This window comes from Saccostrea echinata, unplaced genomic scaffold, assembly GCF_033153115.1.
Source record: "Saccostrea echinata isolate AGI-Se365-2 ecotype Australia unplaced genomic scaffold, CSIRO_AGI_Sech_v1 ptg000015l, whole genome shotgun sequence".
NCBI lineage: Eukaryota > Metazoa > Mollusca > Bivalvia > Ostreida > Ostreidae > Saccostrea > Saccostrea echinata.
In genome coordinates, this window is record NW_026889764.1 from 14,806,632 (window position 1) to 14,822,832 (window position 16,201).

Below are 16,201 nucleotides of genomic sequence, written 5' to 3' on the forward strand. Positions count from 1 at the left end.
AGTTTACCTGCATAGTTTTTAAATTTTTCATTCAAAGTTTCACAATAATATGATCTAAGGTGACAAAAAGTTGCATAGATTGATAAGGATGGCCGCAGAAAGGTAGATTTGTCATCATAATAGAAAGTTTACGATTTCTTAATATTTTAGAAATTTATTATATGCATTATTTACAACCAAAATAAGTCCAAAAGTATATATATATATATATATATATATATATATATATATATATATATATATATATATATATATATATATATATATATATATATATATATATATATATATATATATATATATATATATATATAATCAAGGGTTCAAATAAACTTTATTTAAATCAAAATTCCTTTTTCTTTACATGGTTCAATAATTGAAATATTTATTAACTGGGTTATTTTTCTATCTAAAGGAATGTATACTAATAACTTTGGTATATTGCTAACTGTTTTGAAAATGTTAAAAAAGAAAAAAAAAACTAAGAGTTTTGTATTGTGAAATCAACGAATTCCTCTTGTTAGTCTTACGACATTGAAATGAAAATAATTGAACTGCAAAATGTATTTGTTCATTATATCAAAAGCTGTTTGTTTACCGGGGAACCATGGCTACCTTCAATTAATCAAGTAAATATTTCTGCCTTTTTAGGCATTTTGTGCATGTACAGACTAAATGTAAGAGCATGGAGTGTGCACTGCCAATGCAAAGTGTATATGTCAATGTAAACAAAATATTAGTACATGTAAAAGGGTTTTTGAGTCATTAACAGACGGTATTGTATAGCTGATACTTTTGCCAAGATTACCGAATATTAATCACAAAAATTATAATGCCTTATAATGAAGTTTATTAATTCCATTAGAATCCATAAAATGCCCAGATCGCAAAAGTTATACTTGCGTATTTTGTCTTCTATCACATATATGTTATTTTATATCTTTTACAGAAATCATAACAACACGAAAGAATAGAATATAATGGAAGGAGAGAAAGAAGCGTGTTCTATGCTACATTGTATTTTTTGCAAATCAGTTTTGCTTACACCAGTTACCCTGCTATGCCTTCATTCCCTGTGCAAACCATGCTTAATGACATTGATAGAAGAAAACAGTGAAACAGAGACTGAAATTTTTTCTCTGAAGTGCAAATCCTGTAATTATATAACACGTCTGGAATATATCTCAAAGACACAGGACGTAAAAGAAAAAAATATTCAGGTCACTTTCACCGCCTAAAGCTATCCTAACTTTGCTAGACTTCTCCGAACAGTATCAAGAATGTGGCTGCACACCATGTACAAATCGAGGGAAGTCCACTTCCTCAATATACTGGTGCTTTGATTGCGCTATTTACCTCTGTGACGAATGTTATCTATTTCATTCTTCTTTACCTATCCTTGCAAATCACAAAACCTACAAAAGGGAAGAGATGGCAGAGATAACAATACTTCTTTCCTCAGCACGAGATATATGCAATCGTCATGCCTTACGTTTCACTCGAGTATGCAAATCAACTGGAAACATATGTTGTGATACATGTATTTCCTGTGACCATATGGATGTCTACTCTGTAGAACATAAAGATATATCAGAAATATCAAGTATGGTTGATCCCAAACTGTCGGCTCTGAAAATTTCCATCGAAACACTTTTCGATGAAAGAAAAAGAATTTTCAACGATGCATCTGAGGTTGAATCAACGATTTTAATTTTTTTTGAAACCAGTCTAAGCACCTTAAAATCTCTGGGTGATACTTTAGAAAAAAAGCATTCTGGAGAAAACAGATTTGTTACTGGCAGAGTCTTAAAAAATTGCTTATTTTAAGCTACATGAATTTGAGTCCAATTCCATTGCTCTGCGACGAAAAAAATGTGTGTTGGAAAATGCACAAAGCATACTAATATCAGTTTCTCGGGCCAGCTCTGGAATCCGTGGATTTCTTGAGAAAAAGAAAGTAAAGAATACTTTTTTAGAAGTACAAGAATTTGTTGAAAAAATTAAGGAAGAGAAAGTTCAAAACATTTCCATTTTCTTTGATCAATCTTTGAAAAATTTGTTTGAACTAGCCACTTTTGGAACATTTAGGCAAAGACAATCTGAAGAATTGCCAAGCGTTAAAGCCCATACAGATACAAAACAGGAAAACTCAAACAGTATCAGTCGATGGGAAGTCAAATAAATGTTCGTCAAGGAAAGGAAAATATTGGGTTGTTAAAGCGAGCCTCTAGCGAAATAAATCTATCAGCTGGACTTTGCAACATTCCAGCAGTGAAACGAAAACAATATCCGAACAATGTAGTTGTGCATCTGTTGTGAGAATATTACAGTTTGGAGGAAGAGAATATATACTTTCAAATTCAATAAACATAGAAAATGGAAATTCTCACGTTACAGGATGCGACTGGAAATCAGATAACGAAATAATCATTGCCGACGCTGCTGTAAAGGGAAGACCAGAAGCCCGTATATACAACACAAAAGATGGTACACTAAAGCAAAAGATACCTTTAGCTTATAAACCATATGACTTAGCCGTCCTGCCGGACAATAAATTTGTCATGACATTTCCGAAAGAAGAGAAATTATTAATCGCCAGTTTTGAAGATCTTAGTTCCAAAAGATTCGTCGATGTTTCAATTAATTGTTATGGTGTATGTCACTGGGGAAAAGGGACAATTATTGCTGGCAAGGAAAATATAGCGTTTTTCGATAGTGATTTTGATGAAACAAAAACATTAATTGTTGATGGAGATGATGTCAGATATATCTGTTCTTACAACAATAATTTAATTTTTTACACCGATTTGCAAAACAACGAAATCTGTAGGGTTATTGGAAATGGCGATAATAGATTCACGTATGACGATACCTACCTCAAGGGACCAGCAGGAATTATTCTTGATGAATACAAAAACGTGTATGTTTGTGAAAAGGGTTCTGAAAATCTTTTTTTTGAACAAAGGTGGATCATTTCTTAAAACATGATTGTGACGTAAACCTTTTGTTTGTGTTGTCCATTCTATAGCTTAATGTTGAGCTAACTCCCCAAACAATCCATTAATTTACCTGTAAGTGTCCATTCTTTTTGGAAAACTGTCCATTCTTTTTAAGAATGGACAGTTTTTTTTCCCAAAAAGAATGGACAGTTAAAACAAACAGAATGAAGAGTTACAGGTAAACTTTGGAATGTGCTCAAGAGGAAACAAAAACAAATACATTAAATACGATTTAATTTACATGTAAATAACAAAAAGAACGTAGAGATCTAAGTAACTCCAGAACACAATGTCTGCACAGCATCCGCTCAATTTTACACTTTTAATAATTTTAATGAATTATGCCCATTATATACTCAGAGCTCAATTTTCACAAAATTTGAATTGAAATGACACAATTTCACATTTGATTTAAATTTCGAAAACATCATTCCCTTGAGAAGAATCCATTTTAAGAATGAAGAACGACTAATACTAAATCCACCACCTACTTTACACCATGAACACTTCACTGCTTCCATAGAAAATAATTAATATTGAAACATTTCCAGATTTGATTTGAAATACATTTTCAGATCGAAGTTTGGCTCGTGGCAAATCCAACACTCAGAACACAATTTGCATCTCACCGTTACACTGCTGTAGTCAATATATCCTCAAAAATTGAATTCAAATAAAACATTTACAGATTTGATTCGAATTTGATTATCTGTATCTGTCGAAGAAGAAATTCATTTTTGGGTCGAAGTTTGGCTAATATTTTTTTTACTCTTACTATTCTCTGTTCCCAGGTCCAACTATCACTGATTTTGTGCATCTTTTCGTTCAGTAGATTTTGATTCTGTCATACTCTCTCCATCGGAGGACAACATGCATGCCTTTGCAACGCAAACTATAAATTGATTTTGAAGCATCACATCCTTGTATAAATACTAGTATCCACCAAAATCCACCTGTAATTGTCCATTCTTTAGACAAAAACCTTTTGTTATTTGCATTTGAAAACACAAGGAGTATTCAACAAATTTCTCTGCATCCCAGCTTACCTGTGACTGTCCATTCTGTAAACAATGACTTTGTCATTGTATGTGTGCTACCGGTCATATCTGATACCAGTATTATATTCTTAGAAATAAGGAAATCATTTTTTTAGTAGGAGAAAGGCCTCAAACTGTCCATTCTGTGAGAGAAAGAACTAATCTCGGGCCTACGGCCCTCGATTAGTTCTTTCTCTCACAGAATGGACAGTTTGAGGCCTTTCTCCTTTACTTAGAAAGTACGAAGTTGGAAAGAATTCAACGGCGATATCGCTTTCCAAAGACAAAACAAAAATATGTATAGTAAGGGGAGGGCGTCACATAAGTAATGTAGCAGACATATATATATGCTAGTTACTCCCTGTAAGCATAATCAAAATCATGCTTACTGCATTCCATTAGCACAAGATTAAGGCTCCGTTTTACAAAAGAACTTAAGACTAAGACTAAAATAATATGATGCGAATAACTTTCTTCTTCTTCTTCTTTTTTTTTTTTAACATTTATTTGAAAATGGTTTTAATCTTTTTAAAAAGAATTAAGAAAGGGATTTTAATGCTTTTTATGCAAGCAATTTAGCACTGAAACAAAAGTTTTGTAAGATTTTACAATCAATCAAAGTTTTTGGCTATAGTCCTAAGGTCTTTTGTAAAACGGGATATTAGGTTTAAGAGAGTAAAAGTGTTTATATCTGCTAATTTTTAAAGCAAAATATTGCCAATAAATTTATGATATACGTTCATCTAATTATTTGCAATAACAAATTTGCATATTTGTTTAAGCTGTGTAATTGGCTAGACGCTATACTAAGTATAATGATCAAATCTCAGATATTAGAATAAGTTGCCACACAATACAGTTAAGGTGCGCAATGGAAGTATCGGCAAATTTTTGTGATTAAAAATGTATTCATAATCAGAATGGCGATTCTTTTCAGTACTTTATTTTTATTGGACAAATGTAATTATGGTTAATTACTACATAATGAGGACGATAAGATTTTATATTTAGACTTGTTACGTGATGCGACAGTCGCGTGATTTTAACACGTTTACTTGCAGTATTAAGGTCACCTACAAATTTCACTAGTGCAAAGGCATAACCAAGTTTAAATTCTAAGTTTAGTTTATAAATATTTTCAACATGCATTGTAGTTTCTGAAAAGTGCTGCGATCCTATATAGATTCTGCTATTTCATTGTTAAAATCGTATTTGTATGACCGTATGCTGTATTTTTTGCTGGTCAACGGCATTGAATATAGATATAATGAAATTATTTTCAAGATTTCACCAGGACCGCAGCACTTTTCAGATACATTAATACTTTTACAGTTTATTTGTAAAAACTTAATAACTATGATCCATTGAGTGTATGCCCTTGCACTAGATCGATTTTTTAAGACCCTTACATTACCCTCCGATGAACCTGCATACAAATGTACGGCAGTATCAATAAAACAGAAAATGTACGGAAAATAAATGAATAAAATCATAATGAAGATATTGCATCCAAGTTAATTGCCTCTGAAATATCTGTAAATGGCATTTTATTTAATTATAGAATACATTTTTTGTTGAGAAAACATTACTTGATCCGCCTCTCACTGCATACAAACTGCGTCAAGTTTTACGAAATGACGTCAGATCGAAAAGTGCATCGCGATCAGTGACTTGTTTATACCTTGCTATGTGGGATTTAACTAACGACAAAACAGCATATTGTAATAAGTTTTTATGTAGTTTAATGGTCTCCTACAGTTTAAAATAGCAAATCATTTCATTTTGTGGTATTTTAAAGAATTGTTGGTTTTGTATGATGTCATAGTTAACTTTCCCGTACAAATTAGTCTCCGCCCCCTTTTTGTAGCCTTAACTGTGCTGCGCACCGATTGTTTCAAATAAATACATTAAAGTTGTCTTTCAAATTTGTAATTGATATTTGACCTTGAAATCGGAAAAAACACATTTATCAATGTTGAGTTAGAATTATCGATCCATATAATGATTTACAAAATTAAATAGTCAAATTTCTTCAGTCTTTTTTTTTTTTATATATTTGAATCTGATCCCTTACCTTTGCCTAGTAATTTGTAGATTAAATATATATTTCTCTCTGCTTTGTATTACATATTCAACATTTTACCTTACTCTTGAGTAAATAAAGAAGCGGAGTCTCATATATTACTATAGAAATAAAAAAGCAGGGCCAAGGGGATTCGAGTGAGTGTAGTGGCCATTAAATCACATTAAGAAATAGGGAGTCCCGCTCTTTCAGTTGGCAACAGAACTAAATTTATATTGAATTCTGTCGAACATTATGTCAGACGTTGGGCTAAGTATGAAGACGGAGACCTTACACTAAATGAATGAAAATTAAATTATAAGGAATGAAATTAATAACTACCCAATTTATTTGGTATAAAGTGGGTTGGAACAGTTTACGCTTTTTTTATAAACCGCTTCACGGTTTATAAAACGTAAGCTGTCACAAACCACTTTATACCGTATAAAATGGGTAGCTATTAGATTAATTCCTTAAATAAAATGCATAATTTTTGTCTATTTGTTGCCTTATCAATTCGTTGTGTAAAAGCTAGGTTACGTCATCCTTTGTTTCACAGTCCAGTATTATTTTAGAGTACAATATCAGATATAATACTGTACTCCTGAAAATAATATTGGACTATAGCTAGTACACTCTTTGAAATAGGAGACTGTAGAAACAAAAGAATGACGTCACGAAAATGTTTAAATGCTGGATACAAAACGTATAAGACATGTTAGAGGGGTAAAAGTGTCCTCCACTCTGGACTGCCGTTTCCAAACTTACTTTCACGAACTGGCGAGCTTTAAAGTCCAGTGAATTTAGGTTCAATATAGGATAATTATATACAAAGGTACTAAGTTTAAAAAGAAGGTGTTCCCCACGGGATATTTACAAGAAATTAAAATGCATTAACAAGAGTATGATTTTAATGTGACAGAATTTATAGTTGTTGGAATAGGAATGATGGCAGGGATTGTTGAACTGTGGACTTCTCTTTAGAGATTTGTTGATAAATGTTTAAGGGACACTTTATAGATATTCCTCCACTAAGCTTTCAAGCTTTGAGTTACATATAGTGTATTCGAAATGAGAACGATATATGTATATATAAATATTTTTTTTACATCAAGAAAATGATGTGTAGGCTACAGCCTTATTGCCTATATGGAATATACACCATTAAGAAAGCGAACGCAATTTTTAATATTCTGAGAATATTAAGAAATCTCCATCCGACATTACTTTAACTCTCTTTGACTCATAAACCCAAATGTTCACCATGTCGCAGTCGAATCAAAACAACCAAATCAATATACGCAGTGTCCTATGTGCATATCTTTAGAGCTGTGTGCATATCTTTAGAGCACATGGAGCTTTGCGATATTTACCATTATGATATATCAGATGTTTTAGATAGCTTTGATTGTTTAACATTTTGTAATAATAATCTCTTATGGGACATAAATAGAACAGCTTCACAATTAAATTTTTGAAACATACTAATTTTGGTAAATATCTTACATTTAATGGACAATAAAACATATGGTGACAGCAAGACAAAATTTCTTTGCTAAAACAAATTTATTCCATGCTAACAGTGTTGCTTTTCTGCCTTTTACAAGAAATCGAACTTAAAGTAACATCAAAAATCTATTCTCCGTGTGGTGTCGACGTATATGCATTGGAGAAACATTTTAAATAATTACCTTCTCTAAGAAATTTGCGGACGCTGCGACAAAAGTTTATTCTAATTTGAAGATATTTCTGTCATTTTTGAAACTCCCAGTCAGTTGTCAGTCGTTACTGTAAGGGTTACATTTAACCCTTCAAAAAGTAAAATAACATACACATATCCTTATCAGATGGAGCAGGGGGGAGGGATGAAAAATATGAAAGAAATATATGCTAACCTGATTTACTTTATAGATAAATTTTCTGTAAAAACCAAGTAACTTTCCATACGAATTCAATTTAAGTAGTTGGTGGTTTTAAAATACTGAATGGAGTAGAATTTAAAGATTTAGATAATTAGATTTTAAGGCATTGATAATCTGATTACGAAGTATTGCTGGTGGAAATAGCTGCCTTTTCCATGTCAAATGATGTTGAAAGTCATATCTCCTTATTTCTGTAGCCCAGAGCATAAATACTCATTTACAAAATTTCATTGCCATCTTATTTGATATCATACTGTCACCACCATTGTACATGTACTCAAATACTTTGAATAATAAAATGAAAGAGGCGATTGCCAGAGATATTGAAAAGGCTTTATTAACATACACTTACAAAATCATAATGAATCACATGCAAATGAAAATTTCTGAAGCTTTTTGCATAGGAATCATTTTCAAATCATACTGATTTTGCAGCAAAGTGGTAAAATTGTGTCCATTTTTTATTATCAGTGCGATCTGTTTAAATATTTAAATTAAATTTGCTTTTGATATTCATGCTTTCGTGCATGTACATTCAAGTCAATAGTGAAATATTATGCCTAAGGTGTGCAATATTCTTATAAAGTTTCTATTCCAATTTTCCCAATGTTTCTACTGTTCCACACTGTTCAATCTCTTTGACAATGACGACCTCTGAGTCTAGTGTGATGGGGGACTTCTTAATTTCCTCTAACTTGCTTTTACTCTTATCACTAAGCTCTGAAATCTTTGGTATCAGTGTCATAAGCTGTGCTTTTGAACATTTCTCTTCAGCAGCTTGTAGAAGATCTCCACAATGTGATAACATGGTTTGCATATCAAGCAATGCCTGTTTACGCTCTTGAATCGTGTGCAATTTTGTATCACAAATTTTAGTTAATTTTGTTTCAAAGTCTGTTTTCAGCTTTTTCAAATGTTTTATCAACTTATCGCTAAATTTCTGAATTTCATTTCCACAAATCTTACTGCCTTTTTCTAATTTTTCATAATTCGTGGTTAAAATATCAACCTTAGTGTCAATATTTTTAATCAGCATTTCTATTTCATTGATAATATCGTACTTTCCTTCTGTGAATTCTTTTGCAGCATCGTGCAGTGTTAAAACTGTTTCGCACTTTCTGTGGTTTACCATTGTGCAAGTGACACAGCAAGCGACATCGTGATCTTCACAAAACATTTCAAGTTTCTTTGCGGGATGGACAACGCAATGGTCGTGAGCATTTGTTGCAAGTAGACCTTTAACTTTGGAATCATCAATAGGAGCAATCCTATGATCGGCTAGAATTGGTAATGATGTATGAAATTCCCCGCAAGCTTCACAAAGTGCAGCACTGCATGAGTAACACCAAAATTTGCCACTTTCGTTTTTTCCTCTTTTAGCACAAGGCTGGCATGTAACCTCTCTCTTTTCCAATTGATGTTGATCAAGCAAAGTCGTAATTAAATGATTTACAGGAAAACTTTTTGCCATATCCTTAGCTGAGGTACCGCCCAACATTTGCACTTGGTTGAATGACCGACATGTTGGGCACACAAATCCTCCCACCTCTTCCTTGTAAGATGATGAAATGTAATCCGAAAGGCAGTCTTCACAATACGTGTGTAGACAAGGTAGATAGCGAGGTTTGGTGAACTTTTCGAAACATATTGGACAAATTATAAGTTCCTGAGAACTCATCCTTCGCACAGTCTGCACCCTAAACAATGGACAGCAGAAAGAGCAGTGTTTAATTCAAGAAATAATCGTGACAAGAGAAATTTCTCCGGAAGTTTTTACGAATAAATTCTAATAATTTTCGCAGAGGAAGGGAATTAAGTCAAATTTTCAAAATTACGTAGCATGAGATGAGATTCTCCGGTTCGTATTAAAAAAAGTTATACTGTATTGCTTTTAAACTAATCGGAAAACAGGTCTTGTTCATTTCAAATATTATCCTTTTTTGATGACTTTGAACTTATACTCACAAAATAGAACAGATTAGTGATAATGGATGACAGGAAAGGTATCTGATGATTTTCTGGATATATGTTTTTCAATTATCGACAAATTTTAATTTTTATCATAAATATGTATATTCGTTTGATTTTTCCAGCAGTAATGTTTTAGTTGATTATGTTTGTTGTCGTTGATTTGAATTTCTACAAAAGGTAGTTGAAGGATCATGATATCTCAAATATTGAGTCACGTAAACATTATCCAATTTTACAAGGGTATATACTGCTTTATTTTTATCTAACAGAGATTATGAGAGGATCTTTCAGGGTTGCATTCTCATTACAATTTATTACGAAAATAATCAGATTTGAGAAATTTGACAATATTTAAGTTATCGTTCGTGGGAAATTGTGTGAGGCAAAATTCCTCAAACATTAATGATGATTTCACAATAGTTATAACACATACACGTAAACCACTCCTAGTTGATATTCTTAATGATATGTTGATATGTCGGATATATAATATTAGTGTAATTATGCTTCTTTTTTAATTATGATAACGTTTATTGGTAACTAAAGGTCCTTGGGATGTGAGTTATATTAAACAATTTATTAAAAATGTCCGCACTCAAATCTCAGGAATGGATTAAACCAACTCAAAATGTTTTTTCCTTCTGAAATAATTATTTTAAATTATATTGAAAATGATAAATTTATATTTTTTTTCTCATGATATTCTAACTTAGCTACATGTATTAAGCTGAACAGAAGAGTTGCTCAATACTATTTAATTATGCTTTGGTTTTATCGAGAAAATGAATTCTTTAAAAAACCGATATAGTACATATGATAGATGAAATGAAATATTTTTTTTTCAAAGTACACAATCTTTTTGTTTTTCTTCAGAGACAATAGCGACATCATGCGATGTAGAACAAAATGAAACAAAGGAAGACACAAAATCGCGTTCAATATTAAATTGCACGTTTTGTGAAAATAATTTCATTGCATCAATAACATTGCAATGCATGCATTCCGTTTGCAAACCATGCTTAATGAAATTCATAGAAGAAAATAAGGAAGAATATGCAGAAAGTTTTGCTCTAAAGTGTCTCGTCTGCAACTACATGACGCGCCTGGAATATCTCTCAGATACACAAGATGTAAAAGAAAAGATAGTTAGATTACTTTCACCGCCTAAAGCTGTCTTAACTTTGCTAGACTTCTGGGAATGGAATCAGGAGCCCGATTGCACACCATGCAGAAATCGAGGGAAGTCCACTTCCTCTCTATACTGGTGCTTTGATTGCGTTGTTTACCTCTGTAACGAATGTTTTCTATTTCATTCCTCCTTACCCATTCTGGGAAATCACAAAACCTACAAAAGGGAGGAAACGGCAAAAATAACAACACTGCTGCCTTCAGCACGAGATATTTGCAATCGTCATGGCTTACGTATCAATCGAATATGCAAATCAAGTGGAAATGTATGTTGTGATACATGTATTTCCTGTTACCACATAGATGTCTGCTTAGGCGAACATAAGGATATTTCAGAAATATCAAGTATGGTTGATTCAAAACTGTTTGCTCTGAAAATCTCCATCAAAATACTTCTAGATGAAATAAGTACCATGATGACAAAATTCTCCAATGATGAAGTTATGATTCGAGACTTCTTTCAAGACAATTTAAGTTCCTTGAAGAGAATGGGTGATACAATAGAAAGAAACATGATTGAAAAAACAGATTTGTTGTTAGCAGAATCTTACAAAATTTCTAATTTTAAGTTACAAGAAATAAAGTCAAATTCCATTTTATTGCAACAGAAAAAATACGCATTGGAAAACGCTCGAAGAATAACATCAGTATTTCAGAGCAGCTCAGGAATCCGATCATTTTTGGAGAGAAAAAAGGTGAAGAATACTATTGTAGAAGTACAAACATTTGTTGCCAAAATTAAGGAAGAAGAATTTCAAGACATATCCATTTATTTTAATACGTCTTTGCAAGGTTTGTTTGAGATATCAAATTTTGGGATTTTGAGGGAGAGACAGCCTGTCTACGCAGTAAGCTCAGAAATTCATGCAGACGCATCAAAGGAAAGGTTCAAGAGAATCAGCCGCTGGACAAGTGAGCTAAATATCTTTGAAGGAAAGGAAAATCTTGGATTGATACAGCGAGCCTCTAGCGAAATGAATCTATTTGCCGGAGCTCTCCAACAATCCAATAAGTCAATTATTCAGTTTGGAGGAAGAACATATACTCTCTCAATTTCAGTAATAGTAGAAAATGATAATTCTCACGTTACAGGGTGCGACTGGAAATCAGATAACGAAATAATCATTGCCGACGCTCCAGTAAAAGGGAAACCAGAAGCCCGTATATACCACACAAAGGATGGTACACTAACGCAAAAAATCCCATTAAATCATAAACCATACGATGTAACCGTCCTACCTGAGGATAGATTTGTCATGACCTTTCCAAAAGAAGAAAAATTATTGATTGGAAGTTTTGAGAATCCAAGCGCTAAACGATTTGTCGACATTTCAATTAATTGCTATGGTGTGTGTTATTCGGAGAAAGGGACAACAATTATTGCAGGCAAGGAAAAGATAGTGTTCTGTGACAGTGATTTTAAAGAAGCAAAAACATTAACCGTTCAAGGAGAAGATGCAAGATATGTTTGTGCGTACAATAATAACTTAATTTTTTACTCTGACATACAAAACCACAAGGTTTATAGCATTGTTGGAAATGGCGACAATCGATTCACATATTCTGCCAGCGATATGAAAGGGCCAGCGGGACTTATCCTTGATGAAGAAAAAAATGTATATATATGTGAAAAGGCTTCACGATATCTTCATGTGTTAAACAAAAGTGGAGGATTCCTTAAAAAATTTGATGTTGGAAAAAATCCAACTGCAATATCGATTTCAAAAGACAAAAGGAAAATATGCATAATTAGGGGTGGGCGCAACACCAATAATGTAGCAGACATATATACTTTAAATTAAATATAATCAGGTTTTTCTGTAACCTAATACTAGTAATGATTATTTAAGGCTTCAAACTACTGTAACTTTGGGGTATCAGCAAACGGTTAAAATTAAAGGGAACCGAGTGAAGATATTGATTTTAAGATGCGGTCACACGATGTGATTTTTCATTTGACTTTCATTCGCTCAGGTAAGTCGTATGGACTCGATTGATGGGGTGGTCACACGACAGATTTAACATTCAATTTACAAACGATTTGATTTTGACGAGAAAATTGCATGCACGTGTATTGTATTTTAGTTTTTATATAATTTATGATAAGTAAAATCATTTGTAAATAACTTGATTTTTCAATAATATAATCAATTTGTATTTAACTTTTTATTCAGTTTTACATAACGTCATTTTTGCCAATATTAATTATGACGTTTGATATTATTGACATCATAGTGATTTACATATTTTTCAACTTCTGCATAAATGATGAAAAAGACAGCATGTATAAAAAATGAACCCAATTGTTTGTATTCTCATATTTTACGTAATCCACTGACATGGCTGGAAAAAATGGATTTCTTTTTTTCAAATTTTATTTTATTTTTCGCATCCGAACTCGTAAAAATGGCTTTATAAGTTTTAAAATTCATCCGAAATCTTTCGCATCATTCACGTTGACCCTTCATTTTTGAATTACTAAACTGACGTTTACGTCTGATTGTAGATATATAAATATATTTTTTAAAAGTAAACTTTATTTAAAGTCAGTATGCTTTTAAATTCTTTTTCTAATAACTAAAATTGTTATTTTGTGACTTTTCACTGTTTCACTTCAATTTACTTAATTTGGCCAATATAATTGAAATAAAGTTCATTCATTTCACCTACCGTAAAATGAACAAAAAATCGAAAAGTTGGGTTCAGAAGGATTGTAGATAAATGACATACATGTAATTGCATGCACTAACATCCTTTAACCTGCTTACAAACTATGTCCGGTATTGTATGATTTATATTCTATGATAAAGCTTTTCTTTCCAAGTGTATTTTAATGTTTTTGCTGGGTACTAGTATATAATCATATTTTAATTTAAACAATTTATAAGTATTTATCAAATGAATTACCTATAATATAAATTAATTTGCATATGTATTATCTATACACTTTTTATAATGAATATCAATAAATAATATGATTTAGAAGAATTCGTTGCCTATTTTGCTTTTTTTCTTTCTACTCGCGGAAGGAAAATCATTGTGACGTCACAATTTTTATTAAAAAGTCGATTGAATATCGGACGGCATTCGATACTTTCAATCTTTGCTTTCGACTTGCAATTGGGTGGTCACGCGGTACGATTGTAATCGAAAGAAAATCGAATAAAATATCGCATGGTGTGACCGCACCTTTAGATTGTACGTTGAGCAAACGCTGGTCTATGGATTTATTATATTATCCGCCGATTTGTCGCTCTGTGTCAGAAAAATGATTATATGCGTAGTTCCGTTGTCAATGGGCTATGTATGAATCCTCAGAATTCAGGAAAAGGTTAATCTGGATGAGTTCCAGTGAGATTAACCTTGTAACCAAGGCCTAGACGTCGGCTTTGATCTTGTAAACGAAAAACATATTCTTATGTTGAGAATGACACTGTTCTATCTGATTGCAGTTTAGCGGGTTATTTTAACGTAATGTTGATTTGGCTTATTTCAAAGTTTTTGTAGTAGCTCGTTAAAATTCAAATCGCTAAATTATTTAGTAAACCTCTAAGTGTTCTTTTGCAAATTGATGGAACCACGTGTTTGCAAAAACAATTCCACCAAAATAATTGGCATACCTTTGAGCAAGCAAAACACCAAATTTTACACAAGCAAGAAAACCTGCTCTTTGGTATTGTATTCTAATTTTACCCCCTTGTCCCCTACATCTGACATTGATAGATTATATGCATTTGTCTATATTTTTACTTCCTGATCATACCAGTCTTTTACTTTACACATAGATAAATCTGACTGTGATGTTTTAAATAATGTTATCGTAATGGACCTTTATCTCCGATCTTGTGATTGAATGAAACATAACTGTACATGTATCCTTTGATAACGGCCATAATGTGTATCATTATCTACTAAATTCACATACAATTAAATCAGGATGATAGGGTTCGGCCAAAATATGCAATCAAAGTTTTAGATCGAAAAAATCGTCCACTTTAAATAAATATGGCGAAATTACAAAATAATAAAAAATTCTTTAAATAGAAGTAAAAATGTATTTGACATATTTCCCGGCCGACGTGGTTATATATGATGTCGGTGGTAAATATAAAGGTGCATATATTTTAAACAATTGTAAGTGTTTGTAATAAATTTGCTTCTTTTTGAAATTAAACCGGTTAATAAAACAAATCATGTGCATTCTGTTTGCCTTTAAACCACTTATGGAGATTTCTATAGCCTATTACTACAGGAAATAGGAAATAAAGAAAGATATGTGTACTTACAGCGTACACATCAGAATAAATTTTGTAAGATCAATATTCTGTTCTAATGCTGTTCCATGGGATGTTGGATATGGTAAAAACACGTGAATGCTGATGCCATTCTTTATGTGTTTAGCTTCTTTGCACAACATCATAATTTCTATTCGTTTTCTAGAAAATGAAAAATCAACCAATTGGTTATAAGATTTAACAATCTATTATGCCATCGTAAATACCGTATAACGGGTATTTTCTGCGGTTGGAAATTTTTGCGATTTAATCCCTAAAAGATAGCAAATTAATTTCTGCGTTTTCAATTTCTGCGCGCGGTTGCATTATACCGCTAAAAATTATTTACTGGGTATGATCACCAAACTCTAGGAATTATCAGATAGCTGTCATGTTTACGTTTTATAAATTCATTGAGACATATTGATCAAAGGTGCATGAGAACTGGTATTGAGCTATTAAGCTTAATTAAACTACTATCTTTTGGTTAGTCTTTGTAAAATTATGTCGAGTCCCAATTGAAATGAAATATTGCCGTATCAGTCCACCCAAACAAAAATAAAAAAAAAAACTTTATTCTTCATTGTAACAAACGTTTTATGCGATCTATTAAAATATTTAAATATATAGATAATTAATGCATCCAAGCCATATTCTAAAAATTCACTTTTAGTTAATTGCCATCAAAATTAACCTGGTGTTTATATTTTAAGCTCAAACAAACAGTTGCATAATCAAGTAACCTAAA

The 16,201-nt window shown here is 32.1% G+C and overlaps 2 protein-coding genes and 1 pseudogene across 2 annotated transcripts; 2 read left to right on the top strand and 1 right to left on the bottom strand.

Moving 5' to 3' along the window:
• The first annotated feature begins 88 nt into the window (after window positions 1-88).
• LOC133187958 (uncharacterized) lies at window positions 89-2,314 on the top strand (annotated as a pseudogene).
• On the top strand, window positions 2,238-3,059 carry LOC133187959 (uncharacterized; the record flags this gene model as incomplete). The annotated part of the gene is made up of 1 exon (XM_061323351.1): window positions 2,238-3,059. A coding segment is annotated over one exon (744 nt), but the record flags the coding sequence as incomplete, so codon positions are not given.
• Window positions 3,060-8,609: 5,550 nt separating this feature from the next.
• On the bottom strand, window positions 8,610-9,698 carry LOC133187960 (E3 ubiquitin-protein ligase TRIM45-like). Its single transcript, XM_061323352.1, has one exon. It carries the CDS (start codon window positions 9,696-9,698, stop codon window positions 8,610-8,612), a length of 1,089 nt encoding a protein of 362 aa, XP_061179336.1.
• Window positions 9,699-16,201: the final 6,503 nt, after the last annotated feature.

What these genes read in the sequence shown, in the direction of transcription:
- LOC133187960 (XM_061323352.1), bottom strand. Translation starts at nt 9,698, where the DNA reads ATGAGTTCTCAGGAACTTATAATTTGTCCAATATGTTTCGAAAAGTTC.